The following is a 17,264-nucleotide window of genomic DNA, read 5'->3' on the forward strand; positions in this document are numbered from 1 at the left end:
TGATATCATCACACAAAGGAATAGATGGCACTTATGCACCCAACCTCGACGAATGTCACAATCGTAAGGGTGAGTGGAAGAAGCCAGCCACAAGAGTTCACACTGTATAATTCTATTTATATAATGTGGAAAATGGGCAAAACAAAACTACCGTGTCCAGGGAGGCATACTTAAGTGTTGAAATCCAAACCAGGTAAAAATCAGGAAAGTGGGGACCTTCATGGGGAGGGAGAAAGTGGTGTCTGGGACGAGGCGGGAGAGGGCTTCTGGAAAGCTGGTGACACTGTTTCTTCACCTGGGTGATGGCTACACAGGTGTGCCCCCTTTATCATAATTCATTAACCGGAAGGTTTATTTTTCACATACTTTTCTGTATGTGTCCTATTTCACAATCGAAAAGGTTTCAATAATTTAAAAATCATTTTGAAAGGCAGGTTCTTCATAGCCTTATCTTGCAAACCGGGCAGACTGGATGTCCTGGGTATAATAACGATTGGAAGGGGTGTGTCAGACACCTGCCCCGTGCTAGGAGTTGCTCTGAGTGGCCTATATCTACGACCTTAGTTAATCCTGACGACAACCCTGTGAGACAGTTACTATTACTTCCCCCATTTAACAGATGGGGAAACTGAGGCACAGTAACGTTCAATAACTTGCCTCAGCTGGTCAATGCTCGCGCTAGATCGAAACACAGGCCACCTGGCCCCAGAGAAGATGCTCTGTCCACCCCTCCGAGGTCTTCTCTCCAAGGAATGAAATAAGAAATAGAGGAGTGGAAGGAGATTTCTCAAAACACAAGGGGATCTAAAAAGAGAAACTAGAAATAGTTCGATGGCTGTCCTGGGGGGAGGGGAGGGGCCCTAAGTGAGCTGTGAGCCCTCAGGCACCACATCAGGGGTCAACAGGTCCAGTCCCACTGGGGCTTCTTCACCCGAGTTGGTGGATGGACTTCAGAGGCTGCACGAACTTGGGTGGGAAATCAATGACCTCTTTGATTTCACTCAGCAGTCCTCAAAACATGGTTCGGGAACCCCTGCGAGTCCCCAAGACCTTTCTCAGGGGGTTAAGGAGGTCAAAACTATTTTCATAACAATACTAAGCTGTGTTTGTCCTTTTCACTTTCCCAGGTCTACCTGCCAGGGGATGGCGTCATCGCCCTGACAGCTCGTGGAACGTACGCGTGTGTATTCTTGCATTGTCAAAGCTTTCCAGCTTTATTTCCTTACATGATAGATATTAATAGATATAACCCACATGTACAAAAGCTCTTTGGGGTCCTGAATAATTTTTAAGATGGTAAAGTTTAAGAATTGCTTCTATAATTGAAATTCGGCGTGTCCTTTGGCCATGATGCAGGGGGGGCAACAGACCACAGGACCGTGAGCAGGTTTCCAGCTTTGCCAGGAGAAATCGCAGATGTTTTCAGATCCCACAGCGGTCCTTGTGGACTCTCAAACCTCTGCTATCCGTTCACCCCGACTTCTCAGTTACTGTAATTTTTGGACCTGCCACTAGATCAAATGGCTGGAGTTTAATGCATTAATAAAGAAGCACATATATTACCATATCACATATTTGTTTTTAAAATATTTGTATACAAACTTCCAGTTACAAAATTACTGAGTCACAGGGATGTAATGTACAGCATAGGGAAAATAGTCTCTATACTGTAATAACTTCGTATGGTGACAGATGGTAACCGGCGACATTGTGGCGATCATTTTGTAATGTACATAAATATCAAATCACTATGATGCACACCTGAAACTAATAGGATGTCGTATGTCAATTATCCTTCAAAACGAAAAATATCTGTGGGGCCAGCCCAGTGGCATAGTGGTTAAGTTCAGCGCACTCCACTTTGGCAGCCTGGGTTCGCAGGTTCAGATCCCAGGCGTGGACATACACCACTGGCAGCCACACTGAGGCTGCGACCCACATACAAAATGGAGGAAGACCGGCACAGACGGTAGCTCAGGGCTAGTCTTCCTCAAGCAAAAAAAGAGGAAGATTGGCAACAGATGTTAGCTCAGGGCCAAACTTTCTCACACACACACACACAAATTTGTATATCTATAATTCAATAGCATTGGTTCTTTCTTAATCCTGTGTATTTATTTTACGCATGTTAAAATAGGATTTTGAGATGGGCTTCACCAGCCTCCCATAGGTCTCTTTAACATAAAAACGGTTAAGAACCTCAGATTCTGGAAGATCACCAGAAAAACTAAAACTAAGGAGACTTTACAATCGATGCGGGTGGGTGAGGGTGGGGCAGTCTGGAAGGCGTTTGAGTCTGGCTAAGAGCATTGCTTTCTATTACATTTTAAGCTGTGACAGAGACTCGGGAATGTGGGGAAAAGTCCAAACACTGCAAGACCCCTCTTGAACCCCCTCACTCTCAGGATCCGTCTCTGAATCGGTGTCCCGAGCCTGCAGACACCACTGTCCTTCGAATTTACAAAGCCAAGCCAGTGAGTCACTTTCTTTGCAGACAGGAAGGGGGGACAACTGAAAATCTGGACCTGCAGACTTTTCCTGCTGCTCCGGGAAGCCCCCAGCACATTTTGTGGCAAGCCACTCACCACCTTCAAACAGCTCATGAGGGTTCCAGGGGAACTTCTCACTTGCTCCCACCTAGATCCCAGGGCCATTTCTGGAGCTCGGGCATTAATAACAAACAAAATAACAGCTGATACGTACCCAGCCCTCACTCTGGCCAGGCTGTGTTCTCAGCACGACATTTCCTGCATCAACTTGTTTAATCCTCACAACGGCCCATAGGTTCGTGCTATTACCACCTTCTTTTGGCAGGTGAAAAAACCGAGGCCCAGCGAGGTCGAGTGACCCGCCTAGGGCGCACAGCTCAGAAGCGGCACTGGCAGCCGTGGATTTTGATTTTGTTTACAGCGTGCCCGGGAGTCAGGGGAGGACGCAGTGGGCTAAGCTTGGAGACAGAGGAAGGCGGAAGGACTTGCGAGGCAGATGCAGCCGGCTTGGCGGGAAGAGACGGGGGATTCCCCGGGTCGCGGGCGCTGGCGCCAGCACACCTGGGTACCGCGGGATCCCTGGGGGCTGGCGTCCGTGGCCTGGGGGCTTCGCAGCTGCGGGGTGGGGCGCCTGGGGGACGAGCGCAGACTCACCTGTCCAGGCGCTCACCTGGTGGCCAGCTTGGAGATGGCGGCGGCGGCGGCGCACCGACCTTCCTGGGTCCCCCTGCTCAGGCTCCGCCCTGGGGGGGGGGGGGGGGGAGGGGAGCGAGTGGGGCGGCCAAGACCGGCCGGACCTGTGGGACCCGGGGCCCCGGCTGTCTGGGGAGCCCGTCACCTGGAGAAGGCAGGCTCTTCCGGGGCTGGGACGGCTGTGGGCGGCGGGATGCCTGGCACCTGCAAGCTCATAAATACCGCCGCCGCAGCGGTGGCCGGAGACGCGCGCGGGCAGGTGGCGCCCCCGAGGGTGAGCCGGGGACCGGGAGGGCGCCCCCCGCCCCAGCTCCCGACCTCCGGGCTGACGATCCCGGCCCGGCTCTGCCCCCCGGCAGGTCCTCGGGGAGCTGGAGCGGGCGGGAAGGGCCAGGGAGAAGGGGAATGGTATGCAGGTGCAGGGCTGGGGGAGACAGGTGGAGATAGGGGCGGGGTTGGAGTTACTAAAGGCAGGATGGGATCCTGGGGAGGGGACGGGGGGGGGAGGGCGACGGGGAGAGAGGGCTTCTCCAGGTAGGATGGAATTCTGGGGACTGGAGTCACTAAGACCAAATGGAAATCTGGAGGATGGAGTACAGTGATGAGGTCTCTGAGGGCAGAATGGAATGCTGGGGATCTAGGGAAAAAGGCAGAAGAAACGGGGGTTACTAAGAGCAGAATGGAATGCTGGGGACGGGGTTACCAAAGGCAACTTTGTACACGGAGCCGCCCCCGCCAACTCCCCCCTCCCCACTCCCAAACCTGTTTCACTGCGAGTGAGCATCGTTAAGAGCAAGGACTCTGGAGTTGGGACCCCTGGGTACCAATCCTGGCTCCATCACATGCCAGCTGTGCGGCTGAATCACTGGGTTGCTCATTTTCCTCATGGGTGATTTGGGGTGATGATCACAGCGGCCACCGCACACAGGAATGCTGGGAGGCTCCTGTGAATTCATCTCTGCAGAGCGCTGAGCGCCCAGTGAGCCTCAGACGGCATCTGCCGCTCCGTGGTGATCGTCAGATTTTTCTCTCCAGCATCCGCATAACCAGCCCCTCGAAGACCTCCCTGCTATCCCGCCTCGTGGCACTGCCTGATCCCCCTGCATTCCCCATCCTCCCAGCCGCTCCTGCTGCTCCTGCTGCTCCTGAGGGAATCTGACCTTCTCCGGACCCCTCCCCTTCCCCTCTCTGCCCCCGCCATCCCCTTACCATGCGCATCCTTCGTCCCTGCTGGTCCTGCTGCTGTCTGCTCCTCTTCTGCTCCCTGGGAATCCAGGGTACCCCGAAGGCTCCCAGCGCTGCCCCCGAGCAAGTCCACCTGTCCTACCTAGGTAAGTGTCTGTGACCCCTGCTGGGCTGTTTCCCAGCGAGGCCCAGTTGGCCAGGGTCTCAGGAATCCGCCCCCCACCCCCCATGGCCGTGGGGCCCTAGGCCGGTGCCTTGTTCTTCCTGAGCCTCAGCTGGCCACCTCTGTTAAATGGGGATGATAGGCAGCGGTGCGTCTGGCTGTGTGGGAAATGATTCCGGTGCCCAGCCCATCGTAAGCACTCTCCAGAGGGGGCTGCTGTTGCCCTTGCTCATGTGTCGCTGCTCATTGTAGCCCCACAAGGCGGCCTCCTGATCCTGGATCAAGAAGGCGTGGTGCACTGCGGGGGTAAGACCTCAGACTCTGGACCCCCTGCACCCAGGCTTCCTGGGCTTGAATCCCTGCTTTGCTACTTCCCTGCTGTGTGACCTTGGGCAAGTGGCTTAACCTCTCTGGCCCCATCCTCCTCCTCTGGACAATGGGGTAATGTTAGTGTGACCTGCTGAGGAGTAAATGAGACATTACCCGTGAAGTGGCAAAACGGAGCTTGGTGTGTAGCAGTTGGTTCTAACACGTTTTTTTGTCTCGGGACCCTTTTGTGCTGCGGAAAATTATCGAGAGCCTCCACGGGCTTTGGTTTCTGTGAGTTCCATCCATCAATATTTGCCATGTTAGAAATTAAGACTGAGGCCTTTAAAAATACTGTCATTTAAAATGAACAATAAGGAACTCATTCTGTATTAAAGTAAATGACATTTTTCATGAAAAATAATTATACTTTACAGAAGAAAAGGAATTCAGTAAGAAGAGTGGCATGGATTTACATCTTTTTAAGTCTCTAATGTCTGGCTGAATAGGAGACAGCCGGCTTCTCAGCACATCTGCTCTGCTTCCATCTGTTTTGATTTGTTGCTTTGGATGATGTGTGTGAAGAAAGTTTGGTCTCACACAGACGTGTGGTTGAAACAAGGAGGAGGATTTTAATAGGAGTTTCAGGTAATTGTGGCCATTCCTTTTCCTTTCTTTTCTTTTTTGGTGAGGAAGATTGGCCCTGAGCCAGCCAGGTGTCGTAGTGGTTAAGTTCCCACACTCTGCTTTGGGGACCTGGGGTTCTTATGTTAGGGTCCCTGGTGTGGACCTACACACTGCTCATCAAGCCATGCTGTGGTGGTGCCCCACATACAAAGTAGAGGAAGACTGGCACAGATGTTAGCTCAGGGCAAATCTTCCTCACCAAAAAAACCAAAAAAACAAAAAACCCCACCAAAACCACCTCTTGGTGCTGCTGTGAAAATCCATTGTGTCATAGCTGCCCCTTGTTTGGCCTACACAGTAATATTCGCAAATATGCTCTTACTAAGTGTTTCAGATGGATGACCCACTTAAACCTTATTGGACCCTCAGCTGTCGGCACTATTGTTCCTCCCATTTTATGAAAAGAGTAAACTGAGGCCCCTAGCGAAGAAGAGTCTGACCCCAGGTCCCACAGTCTGGAATCTGAACCCAGGCAGGCTGGCTCAAGAGCCCATGATATTTGTTTTCAAAACGTTAAATTTTGTCCTAATTTTAGATTTAACAGAAAATTTGCAAAAATATGACAAAATTCTCACGTCCCCCCTCCCCCCATTTCCCCTCGTGTTAGCATCTTATGTGACCCTGGTCCAAGTACTGAAACAAGGAGATTAACATTGGTGCAACGCTCTGAGCCAACCTACAGACTTCACCTGAATTGCACCAGTTTTCCATAATGTCCTTTTTCTCTTCCAGGATCCAGTCTTGCGTTTACTGCTCGTGTCTCCTCCGTCTCCTCCAATCGGCCAGGTTCTCAGGCTTTCCTTCTCTTTCATGATCTTGACATTTTTGAGGACTGAATGGTTATTTCGTAGGCTATCCCTCCTTTTGGGTTTGTCTGACTTTTTCTCATGATTGGAATTAAGTTACGTATTTTTCCGGCCAGACTGTCGCAGATGCGCTGTTGTGTCCTCCTCAGTGCGTGGTATGGAGGTTCCGATGCTGATGTGGCTTGTTGCTGTTACTGGTGATGTTGACCTTCGTTGCTTGGTTCAAACGGTGTCTCCTGGGTTTCCCCACTGTAAAGTCATTATTCTTTCCTTTGCAGTTAGTAAATACCTTGGGGGAGACTCCTTGAGACTATGCAAATCATGTTTCTCCTGAAACTTTTGCCCACTAATTTTAGCATCCATTGGTGGATCTCGTCTGCAACAATTATTAGCGTGGTGTTTGCCTAATTGTGATTTTGTAAGTTTGTAATTCCCTCTCTCCGTCTGATCGAAAATTTTACTGTAAGGAAGGGCTGTCCCTCCCCCTTCCATTTGTTTATTTGTTCAATTATTTATTTATATCGCTACGGACTCACGGATATTTCTTTTATTCCATGGGTTAAAATCCGATACAATTGTTATGTATTTTATGGCTCAAATCATCCCAGATTTGATCTTTTGGAATTCATTCAGACTGGCTTCTTGTTGTTCCAACAAACCCCTATCCTTTTTTTGAGCACTTCTGCACTTTCTGGCACCACAAATTACCCCAGGCTCCTCTTGTGTATCTCCTGCCCCGTGTCTGGAATCAACCACTCCTCCCGGGAGCCCTGTTTCCTTTCACAGGAGAATGGGTGTTTAGACAACAAGATCTGACCTCTAGCTGCGCTCATGGCTACTGAGGTGTCATTGCTTCTAGGTCTGCTCACAACCAGAGCTTAGCAATATGCGTGTGTGTGTTGACACACATATGCACACATCTCTATTTCTGCGTCTGCGTGCATACATATGAAATACCACGAGGTCATAATGATAGCTCCAATTTCAGTCCAACAGCAAGGGTTTATTTTGACCTTCTTCTTTCCTTATTTGTAGCTTCTTTCTCCAACATTGAGAAACCTAGCTCGCACGGTCTACAATGTACTTACTTATTTGTTCAGTGCTCGCAGAGGCATAAAGCAGTGTCGGAACTGTCTGTGGTCTCCCTGCGAGGGACACTTTCTAGAGATGGTATTCCTGTACAGCCATGCTGAGTCGAGATTCGGCTTCCCCTGTGGTTACTTTTCTTCCTCACCCCTTCAGTGTGTTACATTATTCATCTTTTGATACAGTGACATTCATTTGTTAGTGTTTCTATTCCACAGTGGCTTCTCCCATGTCCTGGGTGGTTTTGCTTGTTAGTTTATTTTTGGGGGTGTGTGAAGGAAATATGAAATACGACCATAGTTCTAAGAGTCAGATTTATACAGAAAAGACTCAGAGCGGTGCTCTCCCTCCTAATTCCTGCTGCTCCATCCCCATTCCCTCTTTTCTACTCCTTTCCCGTCCACAGCATGTCAGTAATCCATCTCTTTAGTTTCTGGTGTATCCTGCTGGCGTTTCTTTTGTGCGAATGAGTGATGCCGGGGTATTTTCTTATATCCTCTTAATGAAGAGCAGCTGACTCTGGATACTCTTGTGTCCTTGCCTTTTCTATTTACCTGTATGTCCCGGACATCGTTCTCTACCAGTTCCTAGAGCTTGTCCTCTTTCTTTGTCACAGCTGTATGGTGCTCCATTGTACGGATGCTATATAACTTACTCGGTCACTCTCCTATGCATTTCGATTGTTTTCGATATTTTGCAGTTACAAACAGCGCTGCAACGGGTAACTGTGTGCCCCTGCATCCTCACGCTGCTGGAGGAAGCAGTCATGCTCTTCACATTACACAAGCCCACGTGGGATTTTTAAAACTTTGATTTTGTTGCTCACATTTACAAATTTGGAGCTATTGCTTAAAAGTCTGGATTTGTATATCTATATGTGCTCCTGGGACATAAAAACCATGGTGGAAAATGTTACCTTAGAAATTGACAGATTTGGTGGCACTGGGCCCGCCTCCTGCATGGCAGCTGTCACGGGGGCTGAGTGCTGGCTGTCCTGTTTAGATAGGGCGGGGTCTGCCGTTTGCACACACTCCACAACTTCTTGCTGCCTTACTCCTTACAGCCGGCCCTTGTCCCCGTTTATATGCCCTAGCTGGCCTCTGGACACCTGAGTTTACAACCCATAAACAGTATGCCTGTAAAATGTTCGGCACAGGGCCTGTGCACGGTAAATCATGAATTCATAATAATACTCATTCACTCATATAACCTTCACTGTATTAGGCGCTGTCTCAAGTAGTTTATTCATCTAAGCCTCATAAGAACCCCATGGGGTAGATATTATTACTCCGTTTTACAGATGAGGAAACTGAGGCTCAGAGAGGTGAAGCAACTTGCCCAAGGAAAGCACAGCTTGGAAATGGCAGAGCTGGGTTGAACTTGGGAAGCTCCAGAACCTGCATCCTTAGCTCCCCCATGTTCAAGAGCCCCTCCCTGTCCCTACACATCCCTCCCTGCCCTGCCCAGCCCTCACTGCCCGGCCCCCTGTGTTCCTGTCTCCCCAGATGAGCCGGGCTCCATGACTGTCACCTGGACCACATGGGTCCCCACGCCCTCTGAAGTGCAGTTCGGGCTGCAGCCCTCGGGGCCCCTGCCCCTCCGGGCCCAGGGCACCTTCAGCCCCTTTGTGGACGGGGGCATTCTCCGGCGGAAGCTCTACATACACCGAGTGACGCTGCGGGGGCTGCTGCCCGGGGTCCAGTATGGTGAGCAGGGTCCGGGGCTGAGGTGGTGTCAAGGGGGGAGCGGGAAGAGGAGCAGCATATGGGCAGGAAGCTCCCACCTGCAGGTGGCTCAGGCTGGGCTGGTAAGGCCTCTGCTTATCTGCAAGCCTATTGTAGGAGACCCCGGGAGGAGAACGGAAGGCACTGGGGCCCAGGGGCGAGGTGGACAGAGGGAGCATGGGTCAGACCCACTCGATTCCCACCTCCTCCCCCAGCCCACTGAAGATGGACGAGGGTGGAGGAGACATCCTGAGGGGCCCCCAGCCGACCACAGCTGTTTCCTTCTCCCTCAGTTTACCGCTGTGGCAGCGCTCAGGGCTGGAGCCGTCGGTTCCGCTTCAGGGCCCTAAAGAATGGGCCTCACTGGAGCCCCCGTCTGGCTGTGTATGGGGACCTGGGGGCTGACAACCCGAAGGCCCTACCCCGTCTGCGCAGGGACACCCAGCAGGGCATGTACGATGCTGTTCTCCATGTGGGTGAGGCATCGGCAAGGGTGCGCCTGGAGGGATGGGAGGGGGCTGGGGGGCGGCAACACTAAGACCGTGGAGGGGATGGGGCTGGGGCTGGCGTGGTTCTGGAGGGACGGGGGCTGAGACTGGCCGTGGAGACGGTGTCTGTGGTTCACCAGCCCGCTCTGGTTAAAATCCTAACTGCGACCCCTGGAGCGATGGGCGTGGGCTTTCTATATGATTATTATCGGAGCTAAGACTAGTTCTGAATTCACAAGACTGCTATGATGACCTGCAGGTTGACATTGCCTGGCACGCCGTCCGTGCTCCCCAAGTGTCAGTTGGTATCATGACTGTCACGGTCTGAGTGCACAGGGAGCCAGAGGGGGCTGGGGATTAAGCTGACTCTGGAATCAGACTCCCAGAGTTTGAGTCCTAGATCTTCACTGATGGGCTCTGTGACCTTGAGCAAGCACTCACCCTCTCTGAGCTTCAGTTTCCCCATCTGAAATGGAGACAGTAATCGCATCCAGCTCAGAAGGGTGTTTTAAAGATTCAGGTGGTCAAGCACAGAGAGCATTTGGAACTGTGCCTGGTACAAAACCAGTACCAGACCCCAGACCAGTCAGTCTTAACGTGGTCCTGCTCTGGGAGGGGACAAGGTGGAAGGGGAGGTGGGGGCTGGTGTGAGGAGAGCACAGGAGCCCAGCATGGTCCTGCAGGGGTCTCGGGGACCAGAGGTTCAGTAGACCGTTCCAAGTGCACACGTGGTGGATGTGAGGTAGGGATCAGAGAACCGGGACAGATCAGGAGCTGGGGCTGGCACAGCGCACACCTGAGCCACCGGGTCTCTCAAATCTGGTGAGAGCAGAGCCGGGTCCGGGTCCTCACTGTCTCCCTGCCCCCTGCCCCCCAGGAGACTTTGCCTACAACATGGATCAGGACAACGCCCGCATCGGGGACAAGTTCATGCGGCTCATCGAACCCGTGGCCGCCAGCCTGCCATATATGACGTGCCCCGGGAATCACGAGGAACGCTAGTGAGGGCCGAGGGCTTCAGGGTGGGCGGGAGCCGGGCCCGTGAGGACAGACGTGTCCTGCTCAGTGTCCTGCCTTACTCCCTCATGCTGCAGCAGCTCATGCATGACAGTGAGAGGAGGGGAGGGGAGGGCCGGGAGTTGGACTCTGCCAGGCAGTGGGGAGGCGGGGGTGGGACCCAGGCACCCAGACCCTCCCCTGACCTTTTCCTTCCTTTTATCCAGCAACTTCTCTAACTACAAGGCTCGCTTCAATATGCCGGGGGACAGTGAAGGCCTGTGGTACAGGTAATCTGGGGGACCTGGAGGCCCGGCCTCCCTCCCCTGAAGGATGGGAGATGCAGAGGAGACCTCATCTCTGACCCCTGCCCTTTGACCCCTCCAGCTGGGATCTGGGCCCCGCCCACATCATCTCCTTCTCCACCGAGGTCTATTTCTTCCTCCATTACGGCCGCCACCTGGTAGAAAGACAGTTTCACTGGCTGGAGAGCGACCTCCAGGTAACCGGGGTGGAGGGCCCCTTCCGTCTCTTGGACCCGCCTCCCCTCCCCCTCCCTCCACCCTGCCCCTCACTCTGGGCCCTCCTCTCTAGAAGGCCAACCAGAACCGGGCCGCCCGGCCGTGGATCATCACCATGGGCCACCGGCCGATGTACTGCTCCAACGCTGATTTGGATGACTGCACGTGGCACGAGAGCAAGGTGAGGACCCCGGCCCTGGGCGGGGGGGCGGGGTGCTGACAGCCACGTGAGGGGCCGGCCCGAATCACCCCGCCCCCCCTTGCTCGCCCTGCCCAGGTTCGCAAGGGCCTCCGCGGCCGGTTCTACGGGCTGGAGGATCTTTTCTACAAATACGGTGAGTGGCCCGGGGGGCACGCCCCAGCCCCAGGTCCACCCCCATCTCTCCTGGATTCAGGGGCCTGACCCCCACTTGCTCTGTCTCAGGGGTCGACCTGCAGCTGTGGGCTCACGAGCACTCGTACGAGCGGCTGTGGCCGATTTACAACTACCAGGTGAGGCTCAGGGCGGGCGGGTGTCCGTGGACCCCCGGTCAGAACTGAGGGCGTGGCCTGGTGTGACGCCCCCCCCTTGCCCTTGTCCCTTCTCCAGGTATTTAACGGGAGCCAAGAGAAGCCCTACACCAACCCTCGAGGCCCCGTCCACATCATCACAGGATCTGCGGTGAGCAGGGCGGGAAGGGGCCTCCAGCTTCTCTCCTCTTGCTATTTACTGGGGCTGAACTGGTACCAGCCTGGGAGCCGCCTGCCTTAGACAGTTGCTCCCCCTGACTCTCGACCCTAAAGCTTAGGTCCCCTAGTAATGAGCCCCTTGTACAGATGCAGAAACAGAGTCTCAGACCGTGAGATACTCGTTCAGAATCTCAGGTTTGACATGTGGCAGGGGTCGGGGGCTTGCCCAGGTCCCCGGGATGGGTCTGGGTCAGACGGCTGATGATGACACTGGCAACTGAACTCCAGCCTTTATTGACGCGCCACCAGCCTTCTCGCTAAGGACCGCTCTCTGCTCGGGTTCCGGCATCGTGTTGAGTTTTGTTTCTGCTCGATCCCCTCTGACCCGTGGCACCTCCTCAGTCTCTCCTTGTCCTTCCTCCTTCAGACTTTTGAAGACTCCAGGCCAACTGCTTTACAGAATACCCCTCAATCTGGGTTTGCCTCGAGTTTTCCCACGCTGACCTTTGGGTTTTGCATTTGGGACAAGACAATTGCTGCAGTGGTGTCCCTCTCGGGCCGCCCTACTCAGGGCATCAGGGGTGCGTGACATCTCTGGATGTTTCTCTGAATTACCTATTACAGAGGTGTCTGCTGGGTTCCTCCGACACAATTATCATATTTCTCTATCTAGTTGATAAATATCTTGGGGGAGATACTTTTCGATCATGCAAATGTCCTATTTCCCCTCAAGCTTCTGCCTGCTCATTTTTGATTCTGCAGCGGGTCTTGCCCGCGACAGTGGTGACTGTGGGGCTGGAATGGGGGCTTTCTATTTCCCTCGTTCCTCCTAGATTTACTCATTAGAATCGTCCTGCGCGGGGGGGGGTGGGGTCGTCCCTTCTGCCCCATTTATTTGGTTAGTTAGTTGTTGATTTATACCAGGATGGCCGCATGGGCAGCGATTTTGTTCTCTGGGCTGTAATCCAGTACTGTTGTTTATGTGGCCTCTCAGATTGCTGCGGCTTTGGCCCTTGCATCCCTTCGATGTGTCCCTGTCATTTTGTGAGCGCCTCACTTTTCGGGGCGCCATGAGGCGCTCCGGGATCACCCTGTTGTGCTCCCTGCTGCGGCCTTGGCTTCAGTCACTTCTGCAAGGAGAGCGGGCTTCCGCTGGGACGGCTCCGGGGGCATTTGAGAACATTGTCTGCGTACACAAACGAGGAATTGGCTCCAGAGAGCTGTGTTACTGTATCATCCACTTTTAAAAAAGAACTCGGATCGTCCTTCTGACCCTAGCGATTCTCAACTTTGGTGCCTGTTAGAATCACCTGGGGAGGTTTTAAAACTCCAACGCCTGGGCTCTCCCCGGAACACACCCCAGAATCTCTGAGGGCTGGGCCCTGGCATTGCGTGCCCTTGTGAAGCCACCACCCACGGCAGGAAATAGACTGTCGTCAGTACCAGATGGCTCCTCAGGCCCATAGCGGATGGCTAGTCTGAACTTCTTCAGCACAGATTTGTTTTTTTTTTCTTTTCTCTCTCTCTCTCTCTTTTTTTTTTTTTTGGTGAGGAAGACTGGCCCTGAGCTAACATCTGTGCCAGTCTTCCTCTATTTTGTGTGTGGGTTACCACCACAGCATGGCTGTGCCTGGGATCTGAACTTGCGGACCTTGGGCTGCCGAAGCAGAGTGCACGAACTTAACCACTACGCCAGTGGGCCAGGCCAGATTCAGGTTTTTTTCTTTAATTTTAAATTTTAAGATTATTTTAGACTTACGGAAAAGTTGCAAAAATCATGACAGTTTAAGAATCGAATTCAAGTAGTTAACACTGCCATCTAGTATTATCTAACCTGCAGGTTCATTCAGGTTCAGCCGGGTATCCCATTCGTGTCCTTTACATCGAAGCAAAGAACTTTTCCATCCCGGCCCAGGCTCGTCTCAGATCACACACTCTATTTCGAGGTCTTGTCTCTTCAGCTTCCTCAAATCAGAGACCTTTCCCCACTCTTTCTTCGTTTTTCATAAGCTTGAAAAATTGGGGGGGGGGGGGGGCTGTCCCGCGAAGGCGTTTTGTAGACTATCTCTCAGTTTGGGTTTGTCCGAGGTCTGCTCGTGATTAGGTTGAAGTTGCCCATCTTTGGTGAGAACACACAGAAGTGAGGCTGTGTTCTTCTCGATGCCTCCGACCAGCAGGCCCGCGGGCTCTCTGAACCCCTGTAACCCTCGGCTTCCCGTCGTATCATGTGGTGCGGGTCCGTCTCATTCCTGAGGATGTCCACGTTGGTCCCTTACAGGGTGGCGTCTGCCGGCCTCTCCATCCTGGGTTACTCCCTTCCCCTTTGAAGTAACAAGTGTCCCCTGGAGAGACACTTTGAGACTATGCAAGTGTCCTTCTCCTCGAACCTTCACCACGAGCTGTCCCATCCGTTGACGACTCTTGCTTCAGTCCATCATTACAGTGGCAGCTGCAAAATGCTGATTTCCCGGCTCCCTTGGCCTCTCTGCTTACGTCGCCTGGCTTTCTGCTGCCAGGATGAGCCCTCTCTCTCCTGCCAGGCGTGGGTGATTGTAAAAAGCTTTCTTGAAGGGTCCGCTGTGCAGCAGCATAGACACCCACCGGTGTCTTCTGTCCTGTGGATTGCTGTCTCTCTGTGTCTCCCTGCTTGCTGTATAGCGTGCTGCCTACGCTAGGATTGATTTACCCGACCCCACTGATGGGCATTCGGGGGGCTTCCAGCTCAGGGCTTTTACGGACAGTCTGGTACAGCCGTGCCCTTTTCTAGAAGTCAAAGGCCCGGGGCACAGGAAGCTTGATGGGGTCAAAACACTGGATTATGAGTATTCTGGAGTTCAAGTCGTAACTGACTTTCTCTTCAGTGGAGGTGGCGGGTCCTGGCCTGGCGGGTCGCTTCTGCTCCCCCGTGGGTCCTGCCCCTGCCCCTGCTGGCCGTGTGTCTGAGTGACTCTCCCCGGCAGGGCTGTGAGGAGCGGCTCACCCCCTTCAGCCTCTTCCCCCGGCCCTGGAGCGCCTTGCGCGTGAAGGAGTACGGGTACACGCGTCTCCACGTCCTCAACGGGACCCACATCCACCTCCAGCAGGTGTCCGACGACCAGGTCAGTGAGGGGCCCCGTCACCCGCCCGAGTCACCAGGCCCAGCGCATTCTGGTTACAAACATGGGCTCTGGAGCCAGAATCCTGGGTTCCGATCCTGCCTCTGCAGCTTACCAGCTGGATGACCTTGAGCAACTTACTCAACCTCTCTGAGCCACAGTTTTCCCATCTGTGAAATGGGGACGTTAATAGTTTCTACCTCACAGGATCAAATGGCAGTTGAATGACTTATTATATATAAAGCACTTAGAACAGTTTCTAAAACGTGGCAAATTTTATAGGTGTTTGGCAACATGAAGCAGAAGAAAAACGCAGGTGGTGGCAGATAGAAGGAAACAATATGATGTGTATGCGGTAGGGGTGGCTCGAGGTTCTGTGGACCCAAATAATCAAGGCTCGCCTTCTTTATTTTGGCCTTTGGTAATTTTAAAATGATGACAGTAACTATGATTTACTGAGCATCTGTTGTGTCCCAGACCCTGGGCAAGATGCTTTATACTCAGTAGCTCTTTAATCCCCATGACAATCCCATGGGGCAGATTTTCTTTCCGTTTTACAGATGAGAGAACTGAGGCTCAGAGAGGGGAAGTAATTTTCCCAGGGTCACACAGGCGGAGGGTGGCAGAGCAGGGATCGGACCCTAAAGAACTGTGTTCTTTTTCTTATAAATAACCAGCATTAATGGAGTGGTGCATGCAGCAGGGGCAGGCTTGTGTGTGTACGATCTCCTTCAGTTCTTCCCGGTTTGCAGAACATGGAAGGCAGGCTCAGAGTCCCATCACGAGCTTAAGGCCACATGGAGAGTGACCCAGTCTTTGCCATGTGCTTGGCTCCCTTTTAAGCCCTTTCCAAATATCTCATTTAATTCCCACAATGTCTAGGATGTAGGTCCTATTACTATCATCCCCACTTTTCGGATGAGGAAAACTAAGGCTCAGAGAGGTCTAGCAATTTGCCCAAGGTTACACAGCACATCAGAGGCCGAGCTGGGATTTGAACCCAGGCCACCTAGCCCCAGAGTCTGGGTTTCCAGCCTTCCCTACCGCCTCTGTGTTTGTCCCTTGCAGGACGGGAAGATCGTGGATGACATCTGGGTGGTGAGACCTTTGCTTGGCCGGATGATGTACCTGTAGGGATGGGTGCAGCTCTCATCAGGAACCGTGGGCCTCGCCACCTTGGCTGGGGTAACCGGACACTGCTGGGGCCTGGGTGGCAAGTCGGGGCGGGCCTCGACTCCTCTGCCCTCCGCAGGCCCCATGTGGGGGGGAGGCAGCCCTGAAGGAGCTGTGTCCGGAGAGGCAAGGGTCCCGGCTGGCTGTGCCCGGAGGACAAGGTGCAGGCACAGTGACACCGGGCAGGTCTGGGGTGGCCCGGTGCCGCCCTCCCACGCGGTGCTCCTGGGCGGGATGCCCGTGGGGCCTCGGGAATAAAGAAGGTTCTGCCGTGGCTCCGTGGACTCCACACATCTGCTGGGGATGCTGCCGGCAGCCTCCCCTCCGGCTGCCGGGGCAGGGGCGTCACCAGCCGCGCGTCTCGGGTGGGCCCGGCCGTCACTACGCCGCTCTCCAGCAGATGGCATCGGTGACTTTCTCCTCCTAGGCCAGCCCCCAGTGCCACCCCAAGGCCTGGCTCCAGTGACCTAAGGAGTGCTAACCAGTGTCCCAGCTTTGTGCCTCAGTTTCCCAGCTCGGCACGGACTTATCCTGGAAGCGGGGAAGTGTTAACACTCCTGCCTCCCAGCTGGGGTGGCTGCCCGGCCTCAGGAGCTCCCAGACCTGCCGTTTTCTTCCCTTATCCCCTTCCTTTCCTCCTCCCAGCTCTCTCTCTGCCTTCCGCCTTTCATTGGCTCGAAGATTATTTATTGCGCACCTACTGTGTGCCAGGCCCTGTGCTCGGTACCGGGGAGACAGCCATGAACAAGACGGAGATCCCCGACCTTGTGGCGCTGACGTTCCAACCAGAGTATCAGAGAGCAACCACAATAAATCAATAAAATGTATAACAATGTAAATAGTGATCTGCGCGCAGAAACAGCAAGGAAGAGGGATGGAGAACCAGGGTGCAGCTGCTCTTTTCACGAGGATGGGCAGGGAGACCTCACGGAGAGGATGCCATTTGATCTGAGGGAGGAGCCACATGGGCCGAGGGGTCCAGGCAGAGGAACAGCCAGTGCAAAGGCCCTGAGACAGAAACACACCTGCCCAGTCAGATGCTGATGAGGAGGCCAGTGCAGCAGGAGCAGAGAGAGAGAGAGGCGGAGTGGGATGAGGGCAGAGAGGTGACGGGGGGTGGATGGTGTGGGACCTCGTGGGCCACAGGGAGGACTTGCCCTTCATCCTGAGTGACATGGAGCCC

The 17,264-nt window shown here is 53.6% G+C and overlaps 1 protein-coding gene across 4 annotated transcripts; it reads left to right on the top strand.

Moving 5' to 3' along the window:
• The first annotated feature begins 2,832 nt into the window (after nt 1–2,832).
• On the top strand, nt 2,833–16,920 carry ACP7 (acid phosphatase 7, tartrate resistant (putative)). Of its 4 annotated transcripts, none has more exons than XR_011421825.1 (14): nt 2,916–3,054; nt 4,218–4,513; nt 8,921–9,121; nt 9,433–9,615; nt 10,505–10,628; nt 10,851–10,913; nt 11,011–11,125; nt 11,218–11,325; nt 11,422–11,479; nt 11,569–11,636; nt 11,734–11,805; nt 14,774–14,911; nt 15,977–16,093; nt 16,509–16,920. XR_011421825.1 is itself a non-coding variant. In XM_023649694.2 (13 exons), exons 2-13 carry the CDS (start codon nt 4,393–4,395, stop codon nt 16,040–16,042), a joined length of 1,317 nt encoding a protein of 438 aa, XP_023505462.1. In that variant the 5' UTR covers nt 2,833–3,054; nt 4,218–4,392; the 3' UTR covers nt 16,043–16,920. The 4 variants fall into 4 exon arrangements, 2 of the variants coding, with proteins under 2 accessions (XP_023505462.1, XP_023505461.1); XR_011421824.1 differs by lacking the exon at nt 2,916–3,054 and adding an exon at nt 3,264–3,456; XM_023649694.2 differs by having other exon boundaries at nt 2,833–3,054; nt 15,977–16,920.
• The last annotated feature ends 344 nt before the right edge of the window (nt 16,921–17,264 follow it).

This window comes from Equus caballus, chromosome 10, assembly GCF_041296265.1.
Source record: "Equus caballus isolate H_3958 breed thoroughbred chromosome 10, TB-T2T, whole genome shotgun sequence".
Lineage (NCBI taxonomy): Eukaryota > Metazoa > Chordata > Mammalia > Perissodactyla > Equidae > Equus > Equus caballus.